This window comes from Bos grunniens, chromosome 24, assembly GCF_055505025.1.
Source record: "Bos grunniens cultivar Pamir isolate PY7600 chromosome 24, Bosgru_T2T1.0, whole genome shotgun sequence".
Classification (NCBI taxonomy): Eukaryota; Metazoa; Chordata; class Mammalia; order Artiodactyla; family Bovidae; genus Bos; species Bos grunniens.
This window is the reverse complement of record NC_141188.1, coordinates 49384442-49410060: the sequence shown is the minus strand read 5'-3', so window position 1 is coordinate 49410060 and position 25619 is coordinate 49384442. Positions and strand designations below refer to the sequence as shown.

At 49.5% G+C, this 25619-nt stretch overlaps 2 protein-coding genes across 2 annotated transcripts in view; both read left to right on the top strand.

Annotated features, from left to right (window-relative positions):
• The window catches only part of LOC147346240 (uncharacterized), a 244910-nt gene extending 228220 nt beyond the window's left edge, over window positions 1-16690 (top strand). Inside the window, exons 7-8 of the mRNA XM_086372367.1 lie at window positions 14918-15011; window positions 16255-16690. Coding sequence (XP_086228493.1) covers window positions 14918-15011; window positions 16255-16370 — 210 coding nt within the window. The 3' untranslated portion in view covers window positions 16371-16690. The remainder of the gene's footprint in view (window positions 1-14917; window positions 15012-16254) is intronic.
• The window catches only part of ZBTB7C (zinc finger and BTB domain containing 7C), a 153032-nt gene continuing 131155 nt past the window's right edge, over window positions 3743-25619 (top strand). The window contains exon 1 of the mRNA XM_086373419.1: window positions 3743-3764. The gene's annotated coding sequence lies outside the window, so the exon portion shown is untranslated. The remainder of the gene's footprint in view (window positions 3765-25619) is intronic.

The following is a 25619-nucleotide window of genomic DNA, read 5'->3' as shown; positions in this document are numbered from 1 at the left end:
CTGAGCCCCACAAAGGCTGTCAGGTAGTGCCGTTTTGCAGATGAGGAAATCGAGGCTCCAGGAGCTTCAGTATTTCATTGAGATTGCTGAGCAGGTAGAGCCTGTGTTCATGCTGACTTTCCACTGCGCACTGCTGCACGTCTGATTACGGAGCAGGCCTTCTGGGTCCTGCCTCCTGCCCGTTCGTCCTGGGAAAGAAGAGAGCTGTGCAGTCTCACCAGGTCGGGCTGTGGGAACTCTGTTCCGAATGGTCACTGTTTTGCTGTGCTGCCTTTCATGGAATGTATGGTATCAGACTGGTGATTTTGACTGGGCAGGAAACTGGTTATGGTTCTTCCCTCAAAGAGGAAGGCTCACGTGTGTGTCTACCACCAGGGGCCAGCCTCTGGAAAGATACAGGAAGGCAGCATCTGACTGACTTAGGTTGGGTTCTCTAGAAGCAGAGCCTGAGACAAGGATTCAGGCACATGTGATGTAGCAAAAGAGAGCGTTAGGGAAAGCTTGTAAGGGAGGGAGGGAAGCAGGGTCAGGAAGGAGGAGTTAAGCAAAGGTATGTCAGAGCAAGTCTCTTTTTGATTGGGTGCCCAGCGGGAAAAAATGGGTTTGAGTGGGGCATTGGTCACATTTACTACCCTGCCATGAGCATCAGTGCTGTGAAGATAGCCAAATGTAATTTTCACCTGACCTGGCAGTAATTTTCATTGCATTTTAAGAGTATCAGTATTAAAATAGAAATCAATGGTGTCAAAGTCTGTCTTCACTGAAATAACTATGTGCTTTTTTAAACTATAATTTTATTCTTAATAGGTAATACAGTTCCATGGCCCTAAATGCAAAAGTATCAAAAAGTATGCTGTGAAAAATCTCCTTCCCACCTCTGTCCCAAGCAGCCTGGCTCTTCCTCTGCTGACAACCAATATTATCTAGATTTGGGGTTACTCTCCGATGACAGTCTATACACACTAACAGTGGTGCAGTTTAGATTTCAAAGTTTTGGTCAGTCCGATTGCAGTTATAGTAAGACACCACCCACTTGATCCTTAAGAATCAGCAGAACTGGGTCTGTTCCAGAATCGGTTGAGCTGAGGTGTACCTTTTATTTGGAGAGAGAGCATTTCATCAAGTCAGTTCTCAGTGAGATGTTCAGAAGACATAAAGCCTTTATAAATATTTCCAAACTCCTTAGAGTTACTATATAAACAATTGATATAAGAATTGAAAATTGTTATTTCCTCATTAAAGCAAATCACCTATAAAGAGCTTGAGATGCTGTGTTACAGCCCTTGAAATTCCCAAATATTTTAAATAATATAAACGTTCACGAAACTCACTCATTCAAATCGCTGCATGTGTCACCTAATGTTATTTGCATATCACTTGATGACTTACTGAAATGTGTATTGTTTCCAAAGTCTGTTTAGGTCTACTGCAGTGTCAGCACCTTGTGAGTTCTCACTGTGGTTTCCTTTTATGAATTGACTTTACGATTAATATGTAATCTGGAGATACTTTCCTCAACATAGGAGCGGGTCAGTGATGGCATAGGCTCCATTGTTGGTGAGCTCCCTGCTGGAGGAGGTGTTGAAAGAGCAGCTGGGTCATCTGTCAGCAAAGTCACAAAGGAAGTCTATCCTCTGTGACAGGCAGGTTTAGAAGACTTTTAAGTTGCTCTCATAGCTGAGTCTGGTCTCTGTGACTTTATTATCCTTATTTCCTTAGAGGCCACTTACCTTGTGTGAAATGCAGGCTATCAGGCTCACTGCACACTTACCTTCTGAATTTTTGTTCCACAGGCTCTATGCCTATAAATGTCCACATGGAACTTACTTTGTGATCTCACAGGCCTGGCATGTATGTTTTCCTCTTTCTTGCTCTTTGTCATGTTTACACTCTCTCTTGGATCACAAGAAAATCCACTAACTTGTATCTGACCTGTTCAAGCCCCAAGACAGGTTTTGGTGACACCCCCTCAAGGCAATGGAAAAAAAAAAAATCTCATTTCCGTCCAAGAAATAGAACCGTTATCTTGATTGAAATAATATCTTTCCTCAACCTGAAACCAGATAAAGCATCAAATTGGTGGAGTTTCCTTATCACTGCACAGAGTTAGCACAACCCAGAATAATGGCCTGTCAGCAACTGCTGGGGATGGGGGGTGGTGTTCTGTGAGGCAGGGGCCACAGCTCCTGGACTGATGTGGGTTACGTGATGTCTGGTGTAAAGTAATTCCATTAATGACAATTATTATTATAGTAACAGAGAAGGTACTGTGGTGCCTAGAACTGGGAAAGCAATAAATGCAACTGCTGCTATGATTATGGTGGTGGTGTTTCAATAGGTAATATCTAACACATATAGCTTCCCTGGTAGCTCAGATGATAAAGAGTCTGCCTGCAATGCAGGAGACTTGGGTTCAATCCCTGGGTTGGGAAGACGCCCTGGAGAAGGAAATGGCAACCCACTCCAGTATTCTTGCCTGGAAAATCCCATGGATGGAGAAGCCTGGTGGGCTTGGCAGGCTACAGTCCACGGGGGTCGCAAAGAGTCAGACATGACTGAGCGACTAACACTTTCACTTTCACTAACGCATATGGGCAATGGTAGGAGCGACTGAAAGCTGTAGATGACTTAGGATGTAGACTTTGGGGATATGACTGCTCTAGAATCCTATGTTCACTGACCTGAGAGTCCCAGGACTGCAATCAGAGTAAGGGGGTGACTGGATCTTAGTTTGGGGTGAACAAGCAGAGGTCAGCAAACCAACGTCTTTAGGAAGCAAAATGGAAGAGCTGTGGAAAAGGAGGCAGGGTGTCTGGGTTCCAGCCCAGACCCACCACTTGTCGCCGTGCAGCTGGGGCTTCGGGGATCTGGGCTGCCTACCGCTCCAACAGGGTTACGTGTAGGTGTCAGGAGAAGAAGGCAAGGCGATGTGTGTGCGAAGTCCAGGGCACTACCTGCTCTCAGTGTCCCTGGTCCCCATCCACTGAGAGGTGCAGCTCTGCTATCTCCCCGGCATTTTTGAGGGCTTATTCTGTGACAGATGTATTCTAACATTTTTCATGTATTAACTCACTTAACCCTCCCAATACTCTTATACATTAGAGACTGCCTTTTACAGGTGAGGAGAAGCAGAGAGGTTCAATAACTTGCCCAGGGCCACACAGTCAGTCAGTGACGGAACAGGGATTTAAAGCCAAGCAGTCTGGTTGGAGCTCTTGAAAACTTAAAATCGGATTAAATAATACAGTTCAAACCTGTATTGGGGCTTTTACCAAACCTTAAACAACTAGAATCTTGTGATAGGGAGAAATAATAATAACAGTGCTGATGATGACATCTTCATGATATCCCAGGAGGCATAGAGGTGGTTCTTGTGGCAGAAGTGGGACACAGTGGAATTCTAGCCATGGTTCCTGATCTTGGGCACCCAGTAGCTCACATCCTCTTCTGGCTTGGGATCCAGCCAAGCTGTCCCCAGCAGCAAGCACACAGTAGAACACCAGCTATGGGGGACCTTCGCCATTGGCTTGTTCCCAGTCTGGTCCATTCCCCTCATCTTCCTGCAGAGCCCTCCCAGGCCCTGGGGGCCGTGCTGTCTGCCAAGACTTCCCCAGAGGAGGGGACCATCCCCCTACGCCCCACCTCACTCCTGCTTCACTTCCTCTCTCCCCAGGCACATCATAAGTGAAATGAAAGCCTGTATCTTCAGAATCTTATTTTCAAGAGGAGTGCTGGCCTGCCGGTGAGCGTTCCTGATTACCATGGTAATCACCAGCTGAATGGAGTGATTTTATAATACATTTCCATCAGAAAATGAACAGGTGTGCAAGGGAAATCAACATTTATCAACAAGATAGGTCTTGGGAGATTAATAGTGAATTTAGGATGGCTCAAGGAAACAAAAGGAAGAAAGAAAGAATTCATACTTTTGTTTGCAGTCAAGATCCTTCCAGCCTTATCTCTGATCATTTCCCACCTCATCTCACTCCCACCCCCACCCATGAGCTTTTCACTCACAGTTCTCCTTGTGCTTTCCTCTCCTCTCTTCTTTCCAGTCCTTAACCATCTGTCAAAGCCCAGCTCCTCCAGGAAGCCTTCTTTGGTTCACTCAGCCTTCAGGAATTTCTGCCTTCTCTGTCCCTTGGCAGCCCCTCACTGGGTCTGTGTAGCCTCCCTCACTCCCCAGTCAGCTAGGAGGACCCCCAAGGAAACTATACTCATCCATGTTACAACCCAGGTCAACAGGCACAGACCCTGCTGAGCTAACTCTTATCAGCTGGGGGCTTTAGTTCCACACATGGTTCTCAAGGATAATGTGCCTCCACTGAACTAAGAACCTCACTGTCTTCCTCAGGGCCCGATTAAAAATACCACCACCACCACCACCACCACCACCACCAGAGGTATCAACCTCAGTGACTATAGAGCTCGGAGTGCTGAAATCCAGACTTGTGTGTTCCTGTGAGATTAAAGGAATTCCTTGGCATTGTGGTCCTTCTTCCAGAGATGAAGGTTGCAGTGGGGAATCCAAGGAAGCTTGCAAAGCAGTTCTGAGCTCTGAGCCTCGGGGTCCCTGAATCATCACTTTCCTCCCTCCCATAACAAAAATCAGTTCCCGTTCTGGATCTGGGAAACCACAACTCTGCAACCAGGAGAGGCGTTTCCCCCTCTGCTGAGGCCACCCTGGGCTCCAAGGAGGCATAGAGCGGGGGATCAGGGGCAGGGGCGGGGAGACCCCTCTAGTGCTGGGTGGGGCCGAGGAAGAGGCAGCCTTGCCCGTCTGGCCCTGGACCTTCGTCCTGGCCCACAAGTGTCTCAGACCCGGCACGTCAGGTTTTGTCATTGGTGTGAGCTGGGGACCAGAGGGGCTTGACAGAGGCCTTGGCATGAAAGGCCTTCCTCACTTTCAAGCAGGACAATGCATCAGAGGAGTTGCCAGGCCTGCTCTGATGGCGTGAGAGGCATTAGCTAATATTTTGATTTTAATAGAATGAATAATAAAGAGCCCGCCTGTCTCTTGGAACTAATTTTGAAGAACGGGTTCTGCCACACGTTCCTCTGGTTGAATCAGGCTCCGAAAGAATGGATAACAAAAGGTTTAACCAAAAAGAAAAGGCATTCCTCCACCAACTTTTCTCTCTTTTAATTCCCTTCTTGTCATGCGCCTCAGTTAACAGTAACTTATGAAAAGATGAAATAGAGTTGGAACAGGAGGCCCTGAGCCTCAGAAGAGGGCTCGGGCGGCAGCCCTCGCTTTTTGTTCCGCGGCATGAATGGCTTCGCGGTGGGTCCCCTCACTGAGCCGGGTGCACGGGCCTGGAGGGCAGACATGTACCACAGTCTCTGGGTGGGGCGGTGGCAGGGGGGCTGCCTGGCCTGCCTCCACAGGTGTCTGCTGGAGGCAGGGGCTGGTGGAAAGCAGGAGTCGGACTCAAAGTGAGTGATTTGAAGGCACTTGAGTCCGAAGGCCTGTGCAGGATGTAGGGGACCCCTCAGGCCCCAGTACAGTGCCCCGGGGCTGTTGACACTGCGATTGAAGGGGCCGGGGACGCAAGGGTGCTGAGAGCAGAGGCAGTCAGGGTGCTGTGGAGGGGACCACCTCGCCGGGTTGTGACCTGAGGGGTCCCTGAAGACAGAGAGACAAGGCATTAAACACCCAACCTCCCTCTCTCCCTCCCTGCAGGCTCCTCTGGGGCCTCCACTGGCTGCAGGCTGTTGGGGCACAGCCTCTGGGCAGAGCCAAGTGCCAGGGGCAGAGTGAGCCCAGAGGGGCAACTCGGGACAGCAGCACAGCGCCTCTGCCCTCACGACATCCTGGGGTAGGGAGGGCTGCCCAGCATCCTTGTCAGGGTCTAGAGTCTTGGGGTCGATTTCAGGGCCTCCCGGGAAGTCCTCAGCTTCTTCTTCAGGGACCACCATTCTTTTCACCAAACACATTGTCACTGCGGTTCCCCTGGAGAGGGGCGCTGGGGCCATGCTGAATCCACACTGAAATGCCCCGTCTGATGCCTCACTGGAAGGAGCTCTGGCAAGAGAGCCACCAGGAGTGGGCCCTGAAGGAGACGCCAGCTGAGGAAAAGTGGGGGTCAGGGCCAGAGCAAAGGACACAGAGGCTCAGCCCACCAAAGCCTAGCCTGGGACAGTGCCTGTCTGGGGTCACGATCCTGCGAGAGCCTCCGTTCCCCGCACCATGGCTGTTGGAGCCACAGGCAGCTCTCAGCTCTGCTCCCCACAGAGCTCAGAGTGATCCTGCCCTTCCCACGGCCGGCCAGCATAATCTGAGAGCAAAGCCTGGCCATCAGTGTTTCACTTGTCCAACAGCCCATGAGGTGGGAGCACAGACGGAGATGTGAGGCTCTCGCTCAAGGCCACACTGAGCCCAGATGCTTGATTTCTGAGCTGCCCCCTGGTCTGGCTGCCTGCCCGGGGTCTTCTGGCAGAGGAGGGTCTGCACCTGCAGAGAAGGGAACATCATTCAAGTGTTGGAACTTCCAATTAAAATTGTTTTATTAGGAAATAATTTCAAATTAAAGAGAAACTGCAAAAAATAAAAAGACCCTTACATCTTTGTATTCTAGACCCACCTGTTGTTAGAAACTTACCCTATTCCCTTTATAATCTTTGCTCTCTCACAGTATCCACTGTATCACTTGTATCTCTCTCTCTCACACACACACACACACACACACACACATTTGGTCTGAACCACTTGAGGGTGTTACCCCTAAATACTTCGGTTTGTGTTTTCTAAGTATAGGCGTATTGTCTAGCATAATCATAGTATGGCTGATCAATGCATGTAACATGAATGCATACTTTTGTCTGATTACCAGTCTACCTGGTGTGTCTTGATTTCATCAGTTAAGCTCATGATGCTCTTTACGGCACATCCTTGTCCACTGAGGATCCTGTCTAGGGTTGGATGTTGCTTTGTTATGTCTCTTTGGCCTCCTTTAACCTGGAACATTTTTGCAGCCTTTCTTTGTCTTTTAGGACTTTGAGATGTGTGAGGTGAGGTGAGGTGAAGTCGCTCAGTCGTGTCCGACTCTTTGCGACCCCATAGACTGTAGCCTACCAGGCTCCTCCATCCATGGGATTTTCCAGGCAAGAGTACTGGAGTGGGTTGCCGTTTAGAATACCAATGCTCCCCTACTTTCCATAAAATGTTCCTCATTGTGGGTTTGTTTGATGTTTCCTTGTCATTAGACTCAGGTTATACATTCTTGGCAGACACCTGCCTGCATACTTTGGGCTCTTCTCAGGCAATCACACCAGGAATCACTCACTGGTCCCCACTGGCAATGTTAATTTTGAACTGCCAGTCAAGGTATTGCCAATTTCTCCACAATATGGGGATCATTGTTTTTTCTCCCTTAAACTAGCATGCAGTCTATAGGAAGACTGCAATTATGCAAGTCCCTACTCTTCATGGATGTAGTATCCATTGATGACTCATGCCTGATCCCATGGTTAACATGACGGTTGCTGCAAATCGATGCTTTTCCAGCTTCAGCATTACCTCCATGTTTACCAATTGGCCCTTGGCTTTCTACTGTAACAGTAGAATTTATTTGTGGTGCAAACAGTATACATTTACTATTGTAAGCAATAAAATGTATTTATTTGTCTGGTGAATTTCTGTTTTTCCAAGAGTTTATTAATATTATTTTTCACTGTACTCAATTATTTTGGGGATTAAGCTGCTGCCCCAGAGTTGACCGGTAGAGGAGCCCCTGTAAGTTGACTCCCATGATATGATATGTCACCAGTCCTGTTATGGAGCACTTTCTTGCTCTCTGGCATAACAAGAGGTTCCAGGCTCATCTTGTAGCTGCCTGGTGCTAGCCCTGGAATCAGTCATTTCTCTAAGAAGCCTTGCTTCCTTTTAGTGGAGAATGGTATTAGAGACCAAGATCTGGGCTCTGAGTGTGCTCACGGCTACTGATGTCTTTGCTTCTTGGCCCTTTTAAGGGATAGAACTAGAAAATATAAGTATGCATAAACACATAAAATAACTTTCATCATACATGTATACACACATGTACAGAGACATGCATGTGCATTTACATATTCACGTGTGAGACATTCTGAGTCCACACCAGTACTTCCAAATCCAATCCTCTTCCACAGGGATGCTTTTTGTCTTACCCCATTCCATCTTCCTTTGTGGCACGGATGGTAAAGCGTCTGCCTACGATGTGGGAGACCCAGGCCCGATCCCTGGGTCGGGAAGATCTCCTGGAGAAGGAAATGGCAACCCACTCCAGTATTCTTGCTTGGAAAATCCCATGGACGGAGGAGCCTGGTAGGCTACAGTCCATGGGGTTGCAAAGAGTCGGACACGACCGAGCGACTTCATCTTCATCTACATCATCTATTCCATATTTATATGTTTTTCTTCCATAGTGAAAACTCAGGTTCCCCAAACCATCAACACATTCACTCACTCACTTAATTCTGTGTTAAATCTAAAATAGCATCAGAATTGTTTCACCTATACTGCTTCAGTCAACAAATCTTGTTCCCTTACTCCAACCCTTCTCTGCTGTTAGATTTTATTTATTTTTTTCAGTTTTCATTCAATTTTAGGGATTTTCCCTTCCCATTCTTATTGATGCAATTTTTAAAAATAGGTTGAGTACTAACATACTTTCAAAAGTCAGAACTACACAAAACGGTATACTAGGAAAACACTGTCTCCTGTATTCCTTCTACCCCATCTCCCCCTGGTAGGAAGTCAACTTAATTGTTTGATATTTACACTTCTATTGCTTTCTATAAAAATGAGCAGTTTTTATGTGTTTTGAAATTTTCCCTTCTTTTTTACACGAGAAATAGTGTGTTATATATGCTTTTTAAACACTTTGCTTTATGTATTCAGTCTCCTGGAAAACACTACATACCATTCCTAGAGGTCTTCCTCGTTCTTTTTTATAGCTGCATAGTGCTCCGTGTGTGCATGCCATAGTTTACCCAACCACTGTCCTATGCATGACCACAAAATAATTCTAAATAATGCTGCAAAGCTTGTGTGTGTGTGTTGGAAGTGTCTCTTCAGGGTAAACTTCTTAGAATGGGAGTACTGAATTGAAGAGTAAATGTGTATGGAGTTTTGTAAGATATTTCCAGGTACCCTTTCATGGGGTTGTGCCAATTTGCGTTCCTACCTGTTTCCTCATAACCTTACTAAAGAAGGTCCTGTCAAGTTTTGGAACTTCTGCCAATGTCATGAGTATGAAATGGTATCTTAGTGTAGTTTTAATCTGCATGTATCTTGTTATGTGTGAAGTTGAACATTTACATAGTTAAGGATATTTCTGTTCCTCTTGTATGTAGTATGTTCTTTTGCCCACTTTTCTATTGGGATTCTGGTCCTTTGTGCTTCAATTCATAACAGCTTTTTAAAAAACCTAATAGTGATATTAAATCTTATCTACGATATATGTAGCAAGTATTTTCTCCCCGTTTATTGTTTATCTTTGATTTTACTTATGGTGTTTGCCATATAATTTAAAATTTTTTATATAGTAAAATTCATCAACTTCTTACAGCCTCTGGATTTTCAGTCATAGTTGGAAAGCATTTTCCTACATCCATGTGAAAATATCATTTTTGATGGCTATGTAATATTTACACACAAAGATAACCATCATTTTAATATAAATTCTAAGATGAATTGGAGTTCCTAAGCGGATGGGGAAGAGGGCAGAAGAATGCAGAGGGGGAAGTAGCTTGAAGGTTGGAGGTTTGAAAGCCTTGCACACTATTGGTTTCAGGATGAGGACAGAGGAAAAGTGATCCCTGCCTTGCACTCATGCAAGGAATCATGTCTGGCACCCATGACACGCTCCAGTGTCAAGACACACAAAAGAGGGCTATGGGAATTTCAGAGGACTGACAAGTATCCTTTGGGCTGGACACAGAGACACTGGGACAAGGCTGGGAACAGGGTGAGGCAAATGCATTTGGCAAATTTAAGGAGGCTTCATTCTCAGAGTTGTGCAAGTGCAGGACTGGCCCCTGGAAGTGAGGATCTCCTTAAATTTAGTTCCCTGAGCATCTCACCTGCCTCCCCTGGTCCTTGCCTTTCTTCAAGGGAGGAGCAAGACATGAACTGGGCCTGAGTAAAAGCAGAAATAAATGATGGGGCCAGGGAAGCACTGTCAGCCTTGGCTGAGCCAGTAGGAGAACCATGCTCTGGCAGTTGTTGTTGTCCGGTTGCATTCAGCTTTTTGGGACCCATGAACTGCAGCACGCCAGGCTTCCCTGTCTTTCACTTTCTCCCGGAGTTTGTTCAGACTCATTCCATTGAGTCGATGATGCCATCCAACCATCTCATCCTCTGTTGCCCCTTTCTCCTCCTGTCCTCAGTCTTTCCCAGCATCAGGGTCTTTTCCAATGAGTTGACTCTTCACATCGGGTGGCCAAAGTTATTAGAGCTTCAGCTTTAGCATCAGTCTTTCCAACGAATATTCAGGGTTGATTTCCTTTAGGATTGACTGATTTGATCTCCTTGCTGTCCAAAGGATTCTCTAGAGTCCTCCAGCACCACAGTTCTAAAGCATCCGTTCTTCAGTGCTCAGCCTTCTGTCCATCAGCTATGCTGTGCTGTGCTTAGTCACTCAGTCGTGTCTGACTCTTTGTGACCCCATGGACTGTAGCCCGCCAGGCACCTCTGTCCATGGGGATTCTATAGGCAAGAATAGTAGAGTGGGTTGCCATGCCCTCCTCCAGGGGATCTTTCCAACCCAGGGATCGAACCCAGATTTCCCACATTGCACGTGGATTCTTCACCATTTGAGCCACCAGGGAAGCCCAAGAACACTGGAGTGAATTGCCTAGCCCTTCTCCAGGGGATCTTCCTGACCCAGGAATCGAACTGGGAATCTCCTGCATTGCCAGCAGATTCTTTATCAGCTGAGCTACTAGGAAAGTTTTCTGGCCAAATCAGAAAGTGGCATGGTGCTGGGAAGGTGGTGTGGGAGAAGTCTGGATTTCATTCTGGTGTTGGAAAGCCACTGCAGGACTTTAAGAAATTCAAGAAATTCTGCCACATTGGGGGAAATAGGGCTAAAAATCATCTCATCCCAGAGCCGATGTGAAGATTATATAAGACAATCAGACTAAACACTTGCTGTTGGCACAGGGCCTGGCATGGAGTGGAAGGTCAATAAACACGAGTTTCCTGTGTTTGGAGGGCATCTACTGATTTTCTTAATCAGGTTTCGAGTCTAATGCCCTTGACACCATGGGACTGTTCAAATCTCAATGTGGAGGTAGAAAATTATAACAAAGAAACCTTGAAGGAAATTAACTGTTCACCTACCTCAGGAAGAGGGAGATGGGATTATTCTAGGCAGCTTCAAGGGATCTGTTTTACAGACATGGAAACTGAGGCCCAGCAAGGATCTCACAGTGTATTAATGGCCCACAGTGGGCGAATGTATTCCCACACATCCCCTCAAGACAGACACGGATGCTCACTCCCCCTCTGCCCTCGGCCCACCCTCCCCCAGCCCTGGAAAGCGCAGGAGCTTGTGTGCCAGAGGCTCTCCCAAGAGCCTCGCCAAGTGTTTCCTCCCTGAACCGTGCTGACCGGAAGGGGGGAAAACCTAGGAGACAGAAGACAGGGCTGGGGGACAGCAGGCGGCCCTGCTGCCCTCTCCACCTCCAGGCCGCAGCCTGGGGGGCAGGGCTGACCGAAGGGCCTCAGGCCTGTCACTACTCCCCTCCTCTTCCCGGGCGTCAGCAGAGGCCCAGAGAAGCCTGCTCCCCGCGGCCCTGTGTGTCCTGTCAATCAAGTGTGTGGGAAAAATAATAAGTCTGCAGCCCCATGGCTGGAGCTCGTCCTTCAGAGCTTGCTTATCTGCTCTCCCCGGGGCTCCCGCTGATTGAGGCCAGGAGGTTGGCTGAATCTCCCAGACCACATTTGAGGAGGGAGGGCAGGCGGATGCCGGCCCCACTCCCAATTCTGCAGCAGCAGGGCTCTCCCCTCCGGCCCTGTCGGTGCTCAAGCTCTCCCGAGAGATCTAAACCCTCCCAGAGCGGAGGCCTGCCAGCCCTTCCTCCTGCTCCACCAGGCTTGTGGAAATTGGCCACCCTGACCTGCCTCGTGGTGCTTAAGCGAAGCACCCACCTCAGCCTGTCTTCCCACCAGGGGCCTGCCTCAAGTCCATCTTGAATTCTTCAGCCTCTATCCCTGGCCCGAGACCCATCTGTCCTTAATGGCCCAACCCAGTGCCACCTCGTCCCAGGCGCCTTTCTCCACTCCGGTCAGAATGCACATCGCCCCTCTGCCCACAGCCTGCACACGGAGGTTTCAGCGTCTTGGGCAGGATTTGGCATGTCTGTCTTTTATTGGAGGTGGTCGTGAAGGGACGGTCTGGCCCTTTCAGTGTGAACTGCCTAAGAGCTGGGGCTATTTCTCAGTCAGCTTTGAATCCCTCCTAGCGCCAAGCACAGAGCGTTAGCGTTGACTGAACCACAGAAATGCGAGTGAAAAGACCACAGTCTTTAAAGACAGGAGGAGTTAACCTTGAAATGTGGCTGGACGTTTGCTGAATGGCCTTGGGAAAACCACTTAACTGTCTGAGCTTCTCCTTGCCCATCCGTTCAGTGGGACAATCACATGTGCCCACTGACGGCGTGGGCAGCGTGCCCAGCACAGAACCTGGTCCCAGTAGGCGCACATCCCCTCACTCACAGATGCTTACCGTGCGTTTTCTGTGTGCCACGCTGCAGGGCAGCCAGAGGGCGACAGCGAAGACTTGAGTGCACTTGTGCGAAGTGAAGTTGAGAGTCCACTCTGGCCAGCCTGTGCTGGGGCTGGTGGGCCAGTAAGCACTCCCACTGTGGGGACGGTGGTTTTTTTCTAGGCCTTTCCAACCAAACAGCTGCTGAGATCAGCTATCAGATGGATGATTTCTAGGGTATTTCTGACAGAGAAGAGGGCCTGGCCTAGGCGAGGAAGTGAGGGCTGAGAGGAAGAACGTGAACTAACATCACTCAGTCGTGTCCAACTCTTTGTGAGTCCATGGAATTCTCCAGGCCAGAACACCGGAGTGGGAAGCCTTTCCCTTCTCCGGGGGATCTTCCCAACCCAGGGATCGAACCCAGGTCTCCTGCATTGCAAGCAGATTCTTTACCAGCTGAGCCACCAGGGAAGCCCAGGAAGTGAGGGCTGAGAGGGAGAAGGGAATTCAAAAAGAAACAAGAGATCTGGGTTCCTGACCTCACAGAGCTGGTGCCATGTCCCACCCAGCGCTCTCCAGGAGAGGGAGAGCTGGCCAAAGCAGGCCTGGGTTCCTCCTTTGGGGAAACCAGGAGTCAGCCAGCCTGGGGTAGGAGCCTGGAGACTGGCTTTGTCCTGCTCTAGGAACCAGGCCTGGGAGCTCTGTAGGCAGGGGGTCTGCAGGTACAGGCAGGGCTGGGGAAAGCAAGTGAGACCCCAGTCTGTCTTCAGCTGTGGCCACAGGAGCTTCAGGACCTAAGCCCAGGAAGGTCGGGCCGCCAACCCCAGGTACTAAGACTCCACTCCCAGTTGAGCACGGGCTGTGTGCAGAGCCCAGTGCGCATTCCCTGCGGGATTAGGAAGTGAAGAGTACCCACCCTGATGGGAGGCGGGCGATCTTCCACTGGGAAAGCACCAAACCCATCTCCCAAAAGAGATGCTTTGGGATCAACCACAATAGGCCTCTGCGCCCACGTGCATGCAAGTCTCCAGGCACCCTTCTGTGCAGAGAGGCTGGGCACAGAGGGCTGGGGTGAGCCCAGGAAAGGCTCTGGGAGAGGCACCCATGGAGTCAGGCCTGCAAGGATCCCGTAGACGGGTGCCCTTACTTACTGCGCTGAGGTGGCCATCTCCAAACATCTGAGGATCAGCAGGAAGAACGCCCCCCTTCCTCAATCCAATAGCCAAACCACAGGAACCTGAGCGATCTGAAAATGCTAATCTCTGAGGCTGCCCGCTGGTTTGGTGTGCCCTTGTTTCTCTTTCCTACTGAGCCTCTCTGCCTCCCCTCAGCCCCCCATTTCTCATGTAGATAGACCACAAGGCCCCAGCCCTCATCCCAGGCTCCCTGTCCTTCTCTGGAGAGGCTGCCAGGCCCACCTATGTGCAATAAGGCCCTCTCTCCATTGATGGGCCCAGGTGCTCCTGTGCAATAGGAGGACTACATCCTAGTCAGTCAGGGTGGAGGGGGGCTGTTCTGGCATCCGCCTGGTAAGGCTGTGCCTTCTTCCCCTCCTCGCTGCGGGTACAGGGGAGGCAGCTAGGCGCTGAGGAAGCCCATCACTCCATGTGCGGGCAGAGACAGCACCTTGATGGCTGACCTCAGCTTTCATGGGTTTTTCTGGGGGAAGGTTGCCTTTGGGATGAGCAGAGTTTAAATGGGGCTTTCATTGAATCGAGAATGGAATGACATTTTAATTGCATATCTGACAAGTTAAGAGAAATGAGGGATGGGGGAGTAGACAGAGCCAGGGAAACACAGAGTCCTTCTCTCCAGTCTCCCTCATAACTGGGAGAACAGACAATTTGAAAGTGAAAGTGGGCATTATTATAATTGTTAAAGGAAGCAGGTATAAAATGAGACTTTCCTGGGGAACATGAGACTTCAGGGGCCACTATAATTGGCTATATGCTCTCTCCTCCGTTTTCCCCATGATAAGAAAGAAAGAAAGGCTCTCTGACCCTCTCTGGGTAATTAATGGGTTGTGTAGCTCTGAGGATATCGCTTCACCTTTTTGGCCCTTGGCTTCCTCATCCATAAATTTTATTCATTCATTCTGCACATGTTATCTTGTGCCCTCCACACACAAGGCAAAATGCCAGGTGCTGGAACTTCAAAAGGGACCACGACAGGGCCCCGGCACCAGTCCAGCTTTCTCAGAACTCGGGTCCCTGCCCCCTCCACAGACACCACTCCAGCCCACAGTGTCGTCCAGTCTGGTTTGGGGGAGCCGAAGGAGTTCGGTGCCAGCAGAGCGACGCTGTCTCTTCAGCCTCACTGGTGAGTGGTACAGGTAATGGCCAGGAAAGGAGCCTGGGAGGCGAGAACATTGCGCCCATTTTGTGAAAGAGAAACCTGAGACTCCAAGAAACAGATAGATGCGCTCAGCAGTCCACAGGCAGGAGGGGGAGGAGTTGAGATTCAAACCCAAAGCCGCCTGGCCATCAAATCCTCACTCTTCCTTTGCGCTTCCCCTTTCTATCGTCTGCCCCTTGCTTGCCTCCTGCTCCCAGCCCTCATGCTGCTGTCTGGCCAGCAGACTCTGTGGCACAGACAGGCCCCCATGGAGACAGGCCAAGAGCCCCAGAGCAGCTGTCACACATACCAAGGGCTGCTAAGGGGGTCTTAGCTCAGCCACTTCCCTTCCGTCCTCTCAAATTCCACAGCAGAGAAGCAGACCCACTGACACCTCTGTTTCAAATCTTCTACAGTGGAGAGGGTGGTGAAGAAGGGTGCGATAAATATTATGATAAATATAATGGAACAGCTTGGAGAAAGAAGAAGATCTAAGAAGGTATTTTTATGCCTGATGCCAAAGACACAAGACCTCATTCCTCATGCAACTTCTACTAAAATATCAACTAGAAAACTTTCCTAGATGGAGAAATGATTTGTCCAAGGTCTCACAGGACAGATGACTGAACCTCAGGTCTTCTCTCTCAATCCAGTGCCCTTCCTCTAAAATACCTATCCCTCTTTCTTCATAAGCACCTACGAGCTGGTTTTTATATTTAAAAAATCATCAGTGAGATCGGACAGTTTAAATAATTTTAGTGAACATTTATATTTCATGGTTTTCCTTATTGGTTCAGAGGAGTTCTTTGTGTATTTTCGGTTCACGCCGTGTCTGTTATACATAATGCTAATACTTTTCGCTGAGATTATTGACTCTTAACTTGTACGTGGTATCTTTATCATAGAAAAGTTTGAACTTTAATCACATCTATCATGTTTTTCCCCATTATGGTTTGTGTCATGTTTAGGAAAATCTGCACACTGACCATGCATTTGTCAAAAACAAATTGGCTGGAGCTTCAGGATCAGAGGGCCTCCTTTGTGGCTGGTAAAGAATCTGCCTGCAACACGGGAGACCTGGGTTTGATCCCTGGGTTGCAAAGATCCCCTGGAGAAGGGAATGACTACCCACTCCAGTATTCTTGCCTAGAGAATTCCATGGACTGTGTAGTTCATGGGGTCACAAAGAGTCGGACACAACTGAGTGACTTTCACTTTCACTTTTCAGGATCAGAAAGCTTTGGTGCAGAAATCCAGAAAGTAAACATTTTCCGAGGGCCTCTTTGCAGGAGGCCTTTGACCAGGAGGCCCTGGACCTACTCAGCCATCATCTTGGACACCTGACCCAGCACCCAGCTCCTGTGCCAGGCTCTGTCTGTTTCCCACAGGTTGAGGTCTGGCTGATAAGCTCAGTGAATCAAATATTGACCGGGACAACCCCAGGAGTGTGTTTTCCCGGTCACCAAGGCCAAATCAAGACATAGGGGCTTGTTTTTCCTTTCTGTGGCCCTGTCCTTCTCTCCTGTCTCTTCCTTACGCTCTGAAAGGGATCTGAAAATCTACCAAAACTGTTTTATGTGGGTGGGGACCTTTATCTGACTGTTGCTGCTTTTGTGGGAAACTTTTCACAGAGCCGAATACAGAAAATTATCTTTTCAAACATACCATTCAGTGTAATTTTATAAGATCTGCAGTAATTGTTCTAGCATCTTCTCCAAGAAACCTTGAAATCCAGTGATTGCTGTGTCATAAAAGAAGCAAGAAGCTTGGGTAACCAGAAAGGGACTATTAATCCTGTTGGGGCTCATCCTTACTAATTCATTGTTTCTGGCAAAGGGGGAGAAAGATTGCTTTGAAAAGCTTCTTGGAAGGACTGAGAGTCCATTGGTGTGTACACACACACACACACACACACACACACATGCACACACATACCCAGCAATGCAGTGGCCTGCATTTAACATTTCCAAACAAGTAACCCAAGCATTTGGGGCTTCCCAGGTGGCACTAGTGGGAAAGAACCTGCCTGGTAATGCAGGAAACATGAGAGAGGTGTGTTCAATCTCTGGGTTGGGAAGATCCCCTGGAGGAAGACAGGGCAACACACTCCAGTATTCTTGCCTGGAGACTCCCATGGACAGAGGAGCCTGGGGGGCTACAGTCCATGGAGTCTCAAAGAGTCGGATACAACTGAAGTGACTCAGCATGCTCGCACAACCCAAGCATTTAGATCTCCGCTGAATCTTGCTGCCTTTGGTGTTCCTGTATCATAGGAACACATGCTCTTTGTTGGCAGAACTAAGTAAGGGTCCACTCCGAAAAGAAGAGGCAAGAAATGAAGGCCCTGGTAAGGGAGCAGCTGGCAGGGGAAGGAGCTGAGCCAGAGGCTCAGAATAGCTGGTCCTGGCGCCAAAGGGTGAAAAGGGCAGAGGAAATGGGTAGGCTGGGGCCCGTGGGAGGGGCGGCCTGGGCTGGGAGGGGACGCGAGGGTGGTGTGCCGCTGTGGCCTAGAGATCACTGGTCCATGGGAAGTTTTCAAAGTAGAGATTCAGGCGTGGGTGGGAGGCCTGGGAGGGTGGAGGAAGGGTCTGGACTTTGCCTCCGGCCAAGGAGGGACCGGACACAGCACTACCTCCGGATGGCCATTGTGTGGGGAGCCGCACTGACAGCTCTGGTGGAAGGGTGGGATGGGGTTCAGCAGGGCCGGCGGCAGGGGGTGGAGGGGCCAGGGCTGAGCCGAGACCGGATCCTCCTGCCGATGGAGGAGGGGGCTGTCTGGGGACGGGGCTGAGCAGCAGGGACACAGCTTGAAGAGCTTCCTCCCGTTCAGTCAGGACAGCCCCGCTGAGCCTCCGCCCTGCTTGGTTTTCAGAGGATGCCCAGTGTCAGTGGCCGCGATGCCTGAGTCCCAGAGGGTTTGTTCCAGCGTAGACGGTAGATTCCAGGGCCACTTCAGCAGGACCGTCACCAAGTGTTTTTTAAGCACCCACCAGGCACTGCGCTCTGGACAAGACTCTTCAGAAAAGAAGTGACCAAGTGAAATGCAATAAGCAAATGTAGAAAAGATAAAGGCAGAGCCTTTGCACTGTGGCTTGTTTCTTTTTTAAACTTCCAGTCCACGTGGATTTATTAGTCTCTTTATGTATTTTTGTTTCTTTTTTTGTGGTTTTGATTTGCATTTCCCTGTTGATTAGTGATGCTGAGCATCCTTTCAATCTGGGAGCCAGTTAGAATCCCCACATCTCGGGACCTCGAGGAGATTTTTAAAAGGGCTTGGATCCCACTCTCCCACCCTTGCTGCCTCTGAATGAACGTGGAGGTGACAAGGAGCTCCTTGTCACCTTGCCCACTGAGGTCCTGCCTTTCACCTCTGAGCAGCCCTGAGTGCTAGAAGGAGGCTGAGCCATCCACTGGGAGTCAGAAATGGGCTCCAGCTCCACTGAGGGCCCCGGATCCTCATCTCCAGAGTGGTCAGCGCCGCCCCTGCCCTGTCTGTTCGCAGGGCTGTGGTAGCAACATCTCACACTCAGGGCTCTGGGTGTGCTCGCAAAGAGCCCTCTGCCTTTGCTCACCTGCCTCCCCAAGCTGCAGTGGGAGCATGAAGTGAAACAAGCATGTGAGCACTTCTCCATCCTTGACTCTGTTTCCTCCAGCGAGCTCTGATGTCATCTGCACAGAGCTCTGCAAGGGAGCTGTTAGGGTATTTGTCTTCTTTCTTTTTTTTAAATTTTTTAATTGAAGTATAATTGACCTATAATATTATATTAATTTCAGGTGTACAACCCAGTGATTCGATATTTTTATATACTATGAAATGATCACGAAAGTCTTCCCATCTGTCACCATACAAAGTTGTTACAGTCTCATTGACAGTATTCCCTGCGCGCTACGTTATATCCCCGTGACTTACGCACTTTATGACTGCAAGTTTACGCCTCTACGTTTTCCTCACCTGTTTCACTCATCTCCTCCACCCTGCTCCCCTCTAGTAACCACCTGTTTTCTTCTGTAACTGTAAGTTTGTCTCTGTTTGGTTTGTTTGCTTTTAGATTCCACATGTAAGTGAAATTATATGGTATTTGTCTTTGTTTGACTTATTTCCCTTTTGCCCAATACCCTCTAGGCCCATTGGTGTTGCTGCAAATGACAAGATGTTTTTTTCCTTTTATGGTTGAACAATATCCCATCGTATATATCTATACCACATCTTTTTTATCCATTCATCTTTTCTGATGGACTCTTCGGTTTCTTTCGTACTTTGGCTTTGGTAAATAGTGCTGCAGTGAACATTGGGTGCATGTATCTTCTTGAGTTAGTGTTTTCATTTTCTTCATATAAATACGCAGAAGTGGAATTGCCGAATCAGACAGTAGTTCTGGTTTTAATTTCTTTAATGAAGCTCCATACACTTTTCCACAGCGGCAGCACCTATTTGCACTCCCGCCAATAGTGCATGAGCATTCCCTTTCTCTACGTTCTTATCAACATGAGGATGTTATTTCTTGTCTTTTTGATGACAGCCGTTCTGACAAGTGTGAGATGCTGTTTCACTGTGGTTTTGATTTGCAGTTCCCTGATGATCAGTGATGTTGAGCATCTTTTCATGAGCCTGTTGGCCATCTGGATGTCTTCTTTGGAAAACTGTCTCTTCAGGTCTTCTGATCCTTTTTAAATTGGATTTGTCTTTTTTTGATAATGAGTTAAGACTCTGTCTCACTTTGTAGGGGAATAAATTCAGGTGCAGAGAAATTGAGTGGTATGTCCAAGGATATGCATCCAGCCGGTGATGGTGAAGCAGAGACATAAAGTCTGGTACTGCAGCCCCACGTGCTTCCCACCCTGTGCCTTGCCTCTCCCGAGGGAGACCAAGAGACAACATCAATCAGAGGGGTTGCAATGCCATTGCATTAAACTCTTCCCCCCGTGACAACTGGGGGAAACATCACAGCTGCCCTTTCCTGAGCACCTGCCACAGCCAGGCAGTTGGTCTCACCAGCGCATCCCAGAAACACCCTTCCAACAAAGGGGGCAGTGCACGCTGTGATTCCGAGAGAACCACGAACATGGCTCCCAGAAAGCTAGAAATGCCCTGGAAGTTGCCTGTTTGGTCTTTTAAAAGCAATCCAAGTTTTTCATTCTCCTCCATAATCATCTCTATTTTTTTTTAACATAAAAAGGACGCATTTTCCCCCAAAGAGTTGAGTAGAATTGAGTGTCAGGAAGATCTGCCACGTCGTGTGCTGCGTCTCTGCGCAGCTCCGCCACACGCCCAGGTTACAAGTCACAGACGTGCCTCGCTCTGGTCCTGAGGACAGCCCGCAGGCAGTGGGCATTGTCACGTCCACTTTACAGATGAAGCGCTGGGGCTCAGGGTGGTTGAGCTGCCTGTCCTAGATCGGCTAGAAGGTGGCAGCCCCAGGACTCTAGAGCAGAAGGCTTTCCATTGTGCGTGCACCCTGAAAGACAGTGCCCACCCCCCCCAGTGTGGTACATCACGTGATGTAGATTGAAAAGGACCTAGTGGAGCTGGAGAGGAACCACTGGGGAGCGGGAAGGCTTTTGGGGGGAGCTGGGGTGCTAGCTGCACGAGTAATGCCCCAGGTAGGAAGGCGATTGCCCAGCTGGAACCACAGGGAGGGGCAGACAGTGGGGAGGAGGTGAAGAGTCTGTGGGCCCCAAATTGGTGGGAGGGGGCTATTGAACTCTGGTTGGGCCGCCACTTTTCTCCCCAGGCGTGCAGTCCTCCTTAGAGTCCATACAAGGCCCGCCTTGGCCCCCTTGTGCCAAGGCAGTGCTGCCCAGGCCCCCAGAGGTCTCAGGGTGCCCTCTTGCCACCTTTCCCTTCTAGAGAGTCCGCTTTCTGCCCCCCACCACCACCCCAGCCGAAAACATTGCTTCTGTGGTCCCCTCAGTAACACTCAGGACCCAACGAGGCCTTTCTCGAACTTCAGTAGCTGGGGATGCTGAGCCTCCAAGGCCTGGCCCTCCTCGAGATGATATCCCCACCCGCAAGCTGTCACGCGTCCGCAACCTCCTGGTGACGGAGGCAGGCCAAGGCCTTGTGCCCTTTTGGCCGGTGAGAGATTGAGGGCCTAAAAAGTTGACGGGTCAGGCTTACTGTTGAAGAGAACTGGCTTTGCAGGCAAAGGACAAATGTTGTGTGATTCCACTTGTATGAATATCTAGAGCAGGCAAATTCATGGAGACAGAAGGTAGACTGGAGGTGAGCAGGGATTAGCGAGACGGGGTGAGGGTTGGAGGGGGTGGGATTGGGAAGTTATTGCTTAGTCGTTACAGAGCTTTCACTGGGGCTGATGGAAAACATTTCAAAACAGTGGTGACGGAGGCACAACAGCATGAATATAATCAGTGCCACTGAATCATGCCCTCGAATGATTACACTGCCAACTTTTATTTTATGTATATATTTTACCACAACTTTAAAAGTAAGTATCCTCATCTAAAGAACGCAGTGAGGGAGCATCAGCCCACCAATATGAGGAAGATGTAGTCTGCGGGGGTGCCAGCAAGGTGTGCCATGGACCTGACTTTGAATCCAGGCCCCACCAGCTACGAGCTCTGTGTCCTTGGGCCAGCTTCTCACCTCCCTTCACCTAAGTTTCCTCACCTGTCAGGTGAGGTGATTGTGAGGATTAGATGGAAAGGCAAGGCGTATGAGTGCCTGGCACGGAGCAGTACAAAGCTCTGTGAAGAGCAGCTGTCACGGTTACGAGGATTGTGTTCGTCGTTATTACTAAGCAGCTCAGGGTCACAGTCGGGGAGGGGATTCGCGTTGGCTGGTGTCCAGGGCTCTATTTTGAGTACAGTCTTGAGGGTAGTGAGAGGCGTGCGGAAGCGGGGAGAGGGCTGCGGTGGGGGTGGGGGTTTGGAAAGCTTGTTGCGCAACAGGGGTAGGGCAGCAGGCTTTGTCTCCGATGGTGTCCCGACAGGTTAAGGCGAGGGTAGAGCAGGTCTTGATGGGGCTATGGGGTAAGGGTTCGGTCCGTGAAGGGCTAGGTCCCCACTCTGCCCTGCTTTGCTCCTTGAATACACACAAGGCCACAGAACTTGGGCGACTCCGTCCCTGGACACCCAGCATCTTCTCTGCAGGACAGGCTAATCTGGCACGTTAGCCCCCAGTACAGGAGTAACTGGAATCATGGGTGACTTTTTGCCTTGGACAGATGTGTTCAGAGCTGAGAGCCGACAGGTTACAGGGTGCTCATCCTCTGAACCACTCTGTGACCTTGCGCCAGAACCTTCCCCCTGTGGATCTGCAAAATGTCCTCTGTGAAATGAAGGTTGGTGGGGAGTAGCCCTTCCACCAGGGACACTGGGATTTGTTTGTAGGTAAATCGTCAAATCGGAAGGGTGATGCCATCACCTGATTAGCAACAGGGTTGATGGAATTGTTTTAAGATTTACTTAGAAGCAACAGAGCTCCACTTAGTTTTTTTACGCGCCGTGTAAAGTTTTGGACTAGTGCCTAGCACATAGTAGGTGTTTAATAAATGTCCTGAGTTTCTTCCATATACAGAGCTTGGCTGAGCTTCCTGAAAGATCCAGAGAGGATCACAGCCCATTCTCTGCATTCGAGGGGCTTCTCATCCTTTACTTAGTCATACAAGGTAGTCCCTCATGAAAGAACAGGTAACCTGAAAGTGCATCTTCCAAGGGCAGGGATGTAAGTGCTGGGGGGTCCAGCGGGGGGTGGTCAGGAAAGGAGGCGGAGCAAGGAGCGAGGAGGACAAGGAGGATGGGGCGAGGGCTTGACTTGGACCATAAGTCGGCAGAGAGAAAGAGAGGGCCGTTCTAGCCGGTGACCATGTGTGTGTGTGCCCGTGTGGATCTGTGTTTGCCTAAAAAGCACAAAGACGACCCACCCTGGAATGGAAGGTGTGCGCCTTGGGCTCCCCTAGGCAGCATCTTACTTTGTGGTCAGTCGTGTCGCCCATGGCAGTGAGCAGGCATTGCCTGCCTTGAGCACGAGGAGCAAGCCCTTGTGCATAACCCAGGGTGTAATTAATTTAATTATTTCAAAAGCCCCTTTGGTATTTCACAGGGGTCATGCCCCTGACTGTGGGCTTGAATACAACTGCAGCAGGTTTCAATAAAATCAATTAATGTAATTTGATTTGGTTTTATGTACTTGGAGCCAGTGCCTCTTGAACTCAGTATGAAAATTATTGTAGAATAAAAATGCATATTAGTCCTCAAGCCCAGTGTCCTTGGACTCTCTTCAGGGAGCCTGCAGTGCTGATCACAAAAGCAAATCCCCGCCCCAACATGGCAGGAGCCCCTGCCCACTGCCCCACCGGTCACCTCCAGCCTTGGACAGTGTTGATGGGGGCCGTGTGGGCCCTTTAGACAACTTCTTCACTTTGGGAAACACTTTCTTACCTGGTCGTGAAGCAAAAGCATTTCAATTTTGCTTTCATGAAAGAAACTCAGAGAAGTTTTGATTGACCTTGGTTACCAGCTCACTGGGATCTCTTGTTGTTGTTGCTGTGAACTATTAATAAATTCATTGGAGATACTATGCTGCAGTGGGTTGAACCTCAGCTCTGCCCCCAAAGAAACACATGAACCTTGGATAAGTCCCTTGACTTCTCTGGGCTTTTGTTTCTTGATCTGTAAGTGAGAGGGCTGGATGCCTGCTCGCAAGGCTCCTTCTGGCTCCACGAGTCATATTCCATTAAATTGCTGACCTTCCGGTATCAGGGAGCCTGTCCCAGGGTGGAATCCCACCTCATTCCTGCTCCACTAAGGAGGGCTCCGAGCCCGCCCATGGAATGGTTGATGGGGCTAAGCCCTGCACCTCCAAGGAGGAGCGGTTCTCTCCCACATTCCTACAGATCAGAGCAAGTATGGTTTTCAAGAAGGGTAGAGGATTGCAGCTGGGGAGGCCTAGAAAGCATCCTGCCCACCCTGTTGTTTTACAGATGAGGGAACCCGGTTCCAGTCTCACAGCCATAGCTGTGGGTGGCAATGGTGTTCTGCCTCATTGACAGCCATTTGAAAGGGTGGAGATTGTGCTCAGGCCTCCTTTTCCAACTGCCCTTAAAATTCCTGTTTCTCCTATAAGGGCCTCCCCTAGTGAAGCGAATGCTGACACCCGTCCTGGAGCAACTGCATACCCCTCAAGCCCTGTGACTGCTGCCTTGATCCTGGTGGGAGAACGCTGTGGGGGGGCGGGGCAGGGAGTAGCTGACGGAGGAGGGGGAGCTGTTCAGAAGCACCCCCACCCATGCCTGGGATTCCACCCTTGGCAGTTTATTTGTTCTCATGGATGCTAAGGGCATGCCCCCTCTCCCACAACACTTCTTCCTGACCTTGGAATTGATTCTGAGCTTGGATCCCATTGAGTTAGCGGTATTTTTTTTCACATGTAAGTCTTATCTCCCCAGAGGTCCCACATGGCAGAAACTGAGTCTGTCCTTTCCATCCCCCTGAGCTTCTCCATGCCTCTCGTTCACTGAGAGGCACCCGTTTTGATCTGAGAACTGCCCTAGACACTCTCCTGACATTACCTCATTCATGTCCTGCACTGATTCTGCAAAGTGGGCATTACTGGCACTGTTTTACTGTTGGGGGACTATGGTTCAGAAAGGAGAGGTAACTTTCTCAAGATCACACAGCTACCAAATGACAGGGCTGGGATTCAAACCCACATCTCACTCCCAAAACTCTTGCACTACACCAAGTGGCCTTCGTTGCCCATAACAGGCACCTAATAGATCTTTAATGACAGATTCTACTCTATTTCCCTTTGGTAAATGGCAACCCCCCACCCAGGGAGATAATAGTAATATTCAAATTATTATTTGAAATTAATACTGATATTATTATTTATGAATGCAGGAGATCCCAGTTTGATTCCTGGGTCAGGAAAAGCCACTGGAAAATGGATATACCACCCACTCCAGTATTCTTGGGCTTCGCCGATAGCTCAGCTGGTAAAGAATCTACCCACAGTGCAAGAGACCTGCGTTCCATCCCTGGGTTGAGAAGATCCCCTGGAGAAGGGAAAGGCTACCCACTGCAGTATTCTGGCCTGGAGAATTCCACAAACTGTATAGTCCATGGGGTGGCAAAGAGTCAGACAAGGCTGAGCGACTTTCACTTTTACTTTGTGTGCGGGTGTGCAAGTGTGCTAAATCACTTCAGTCGTGTTGGACTCTTGGCCACAGCATGGACTATAGCCCAAGAGGCTCCTCGGTCCATGGGATTCTCCAGGCAACTATTATGTGCCAGGCACCAAAAGTCACAACACCCAGGTGGTGGGTATTATTATTATCTCCACTTTACAAATGCAAAAACTGAGGCAGAGAGGTGACTTGCCTGAGGTCACCCAGAAAATAAACGAGCTGGACTTCAGTCTAGCCCTGACTCAGGATCAGCCCCAGCCTCCCCCTTGTAGCAAGATGCCCAGGTGCAGCGGGGTCCTCTGTCTTTGACAAACCAACCCCGCTCCCCCCAACCCCCCACCTCCGGCCCGCTCCAGTTTCAGGTGGAAGGTGCTGCTGGAGGGAGGCCCAGGGCTGCTGGGGTGGCAGAGAAGCCTGCAGCTGGCACTGCCCTCCACCCCGCTGA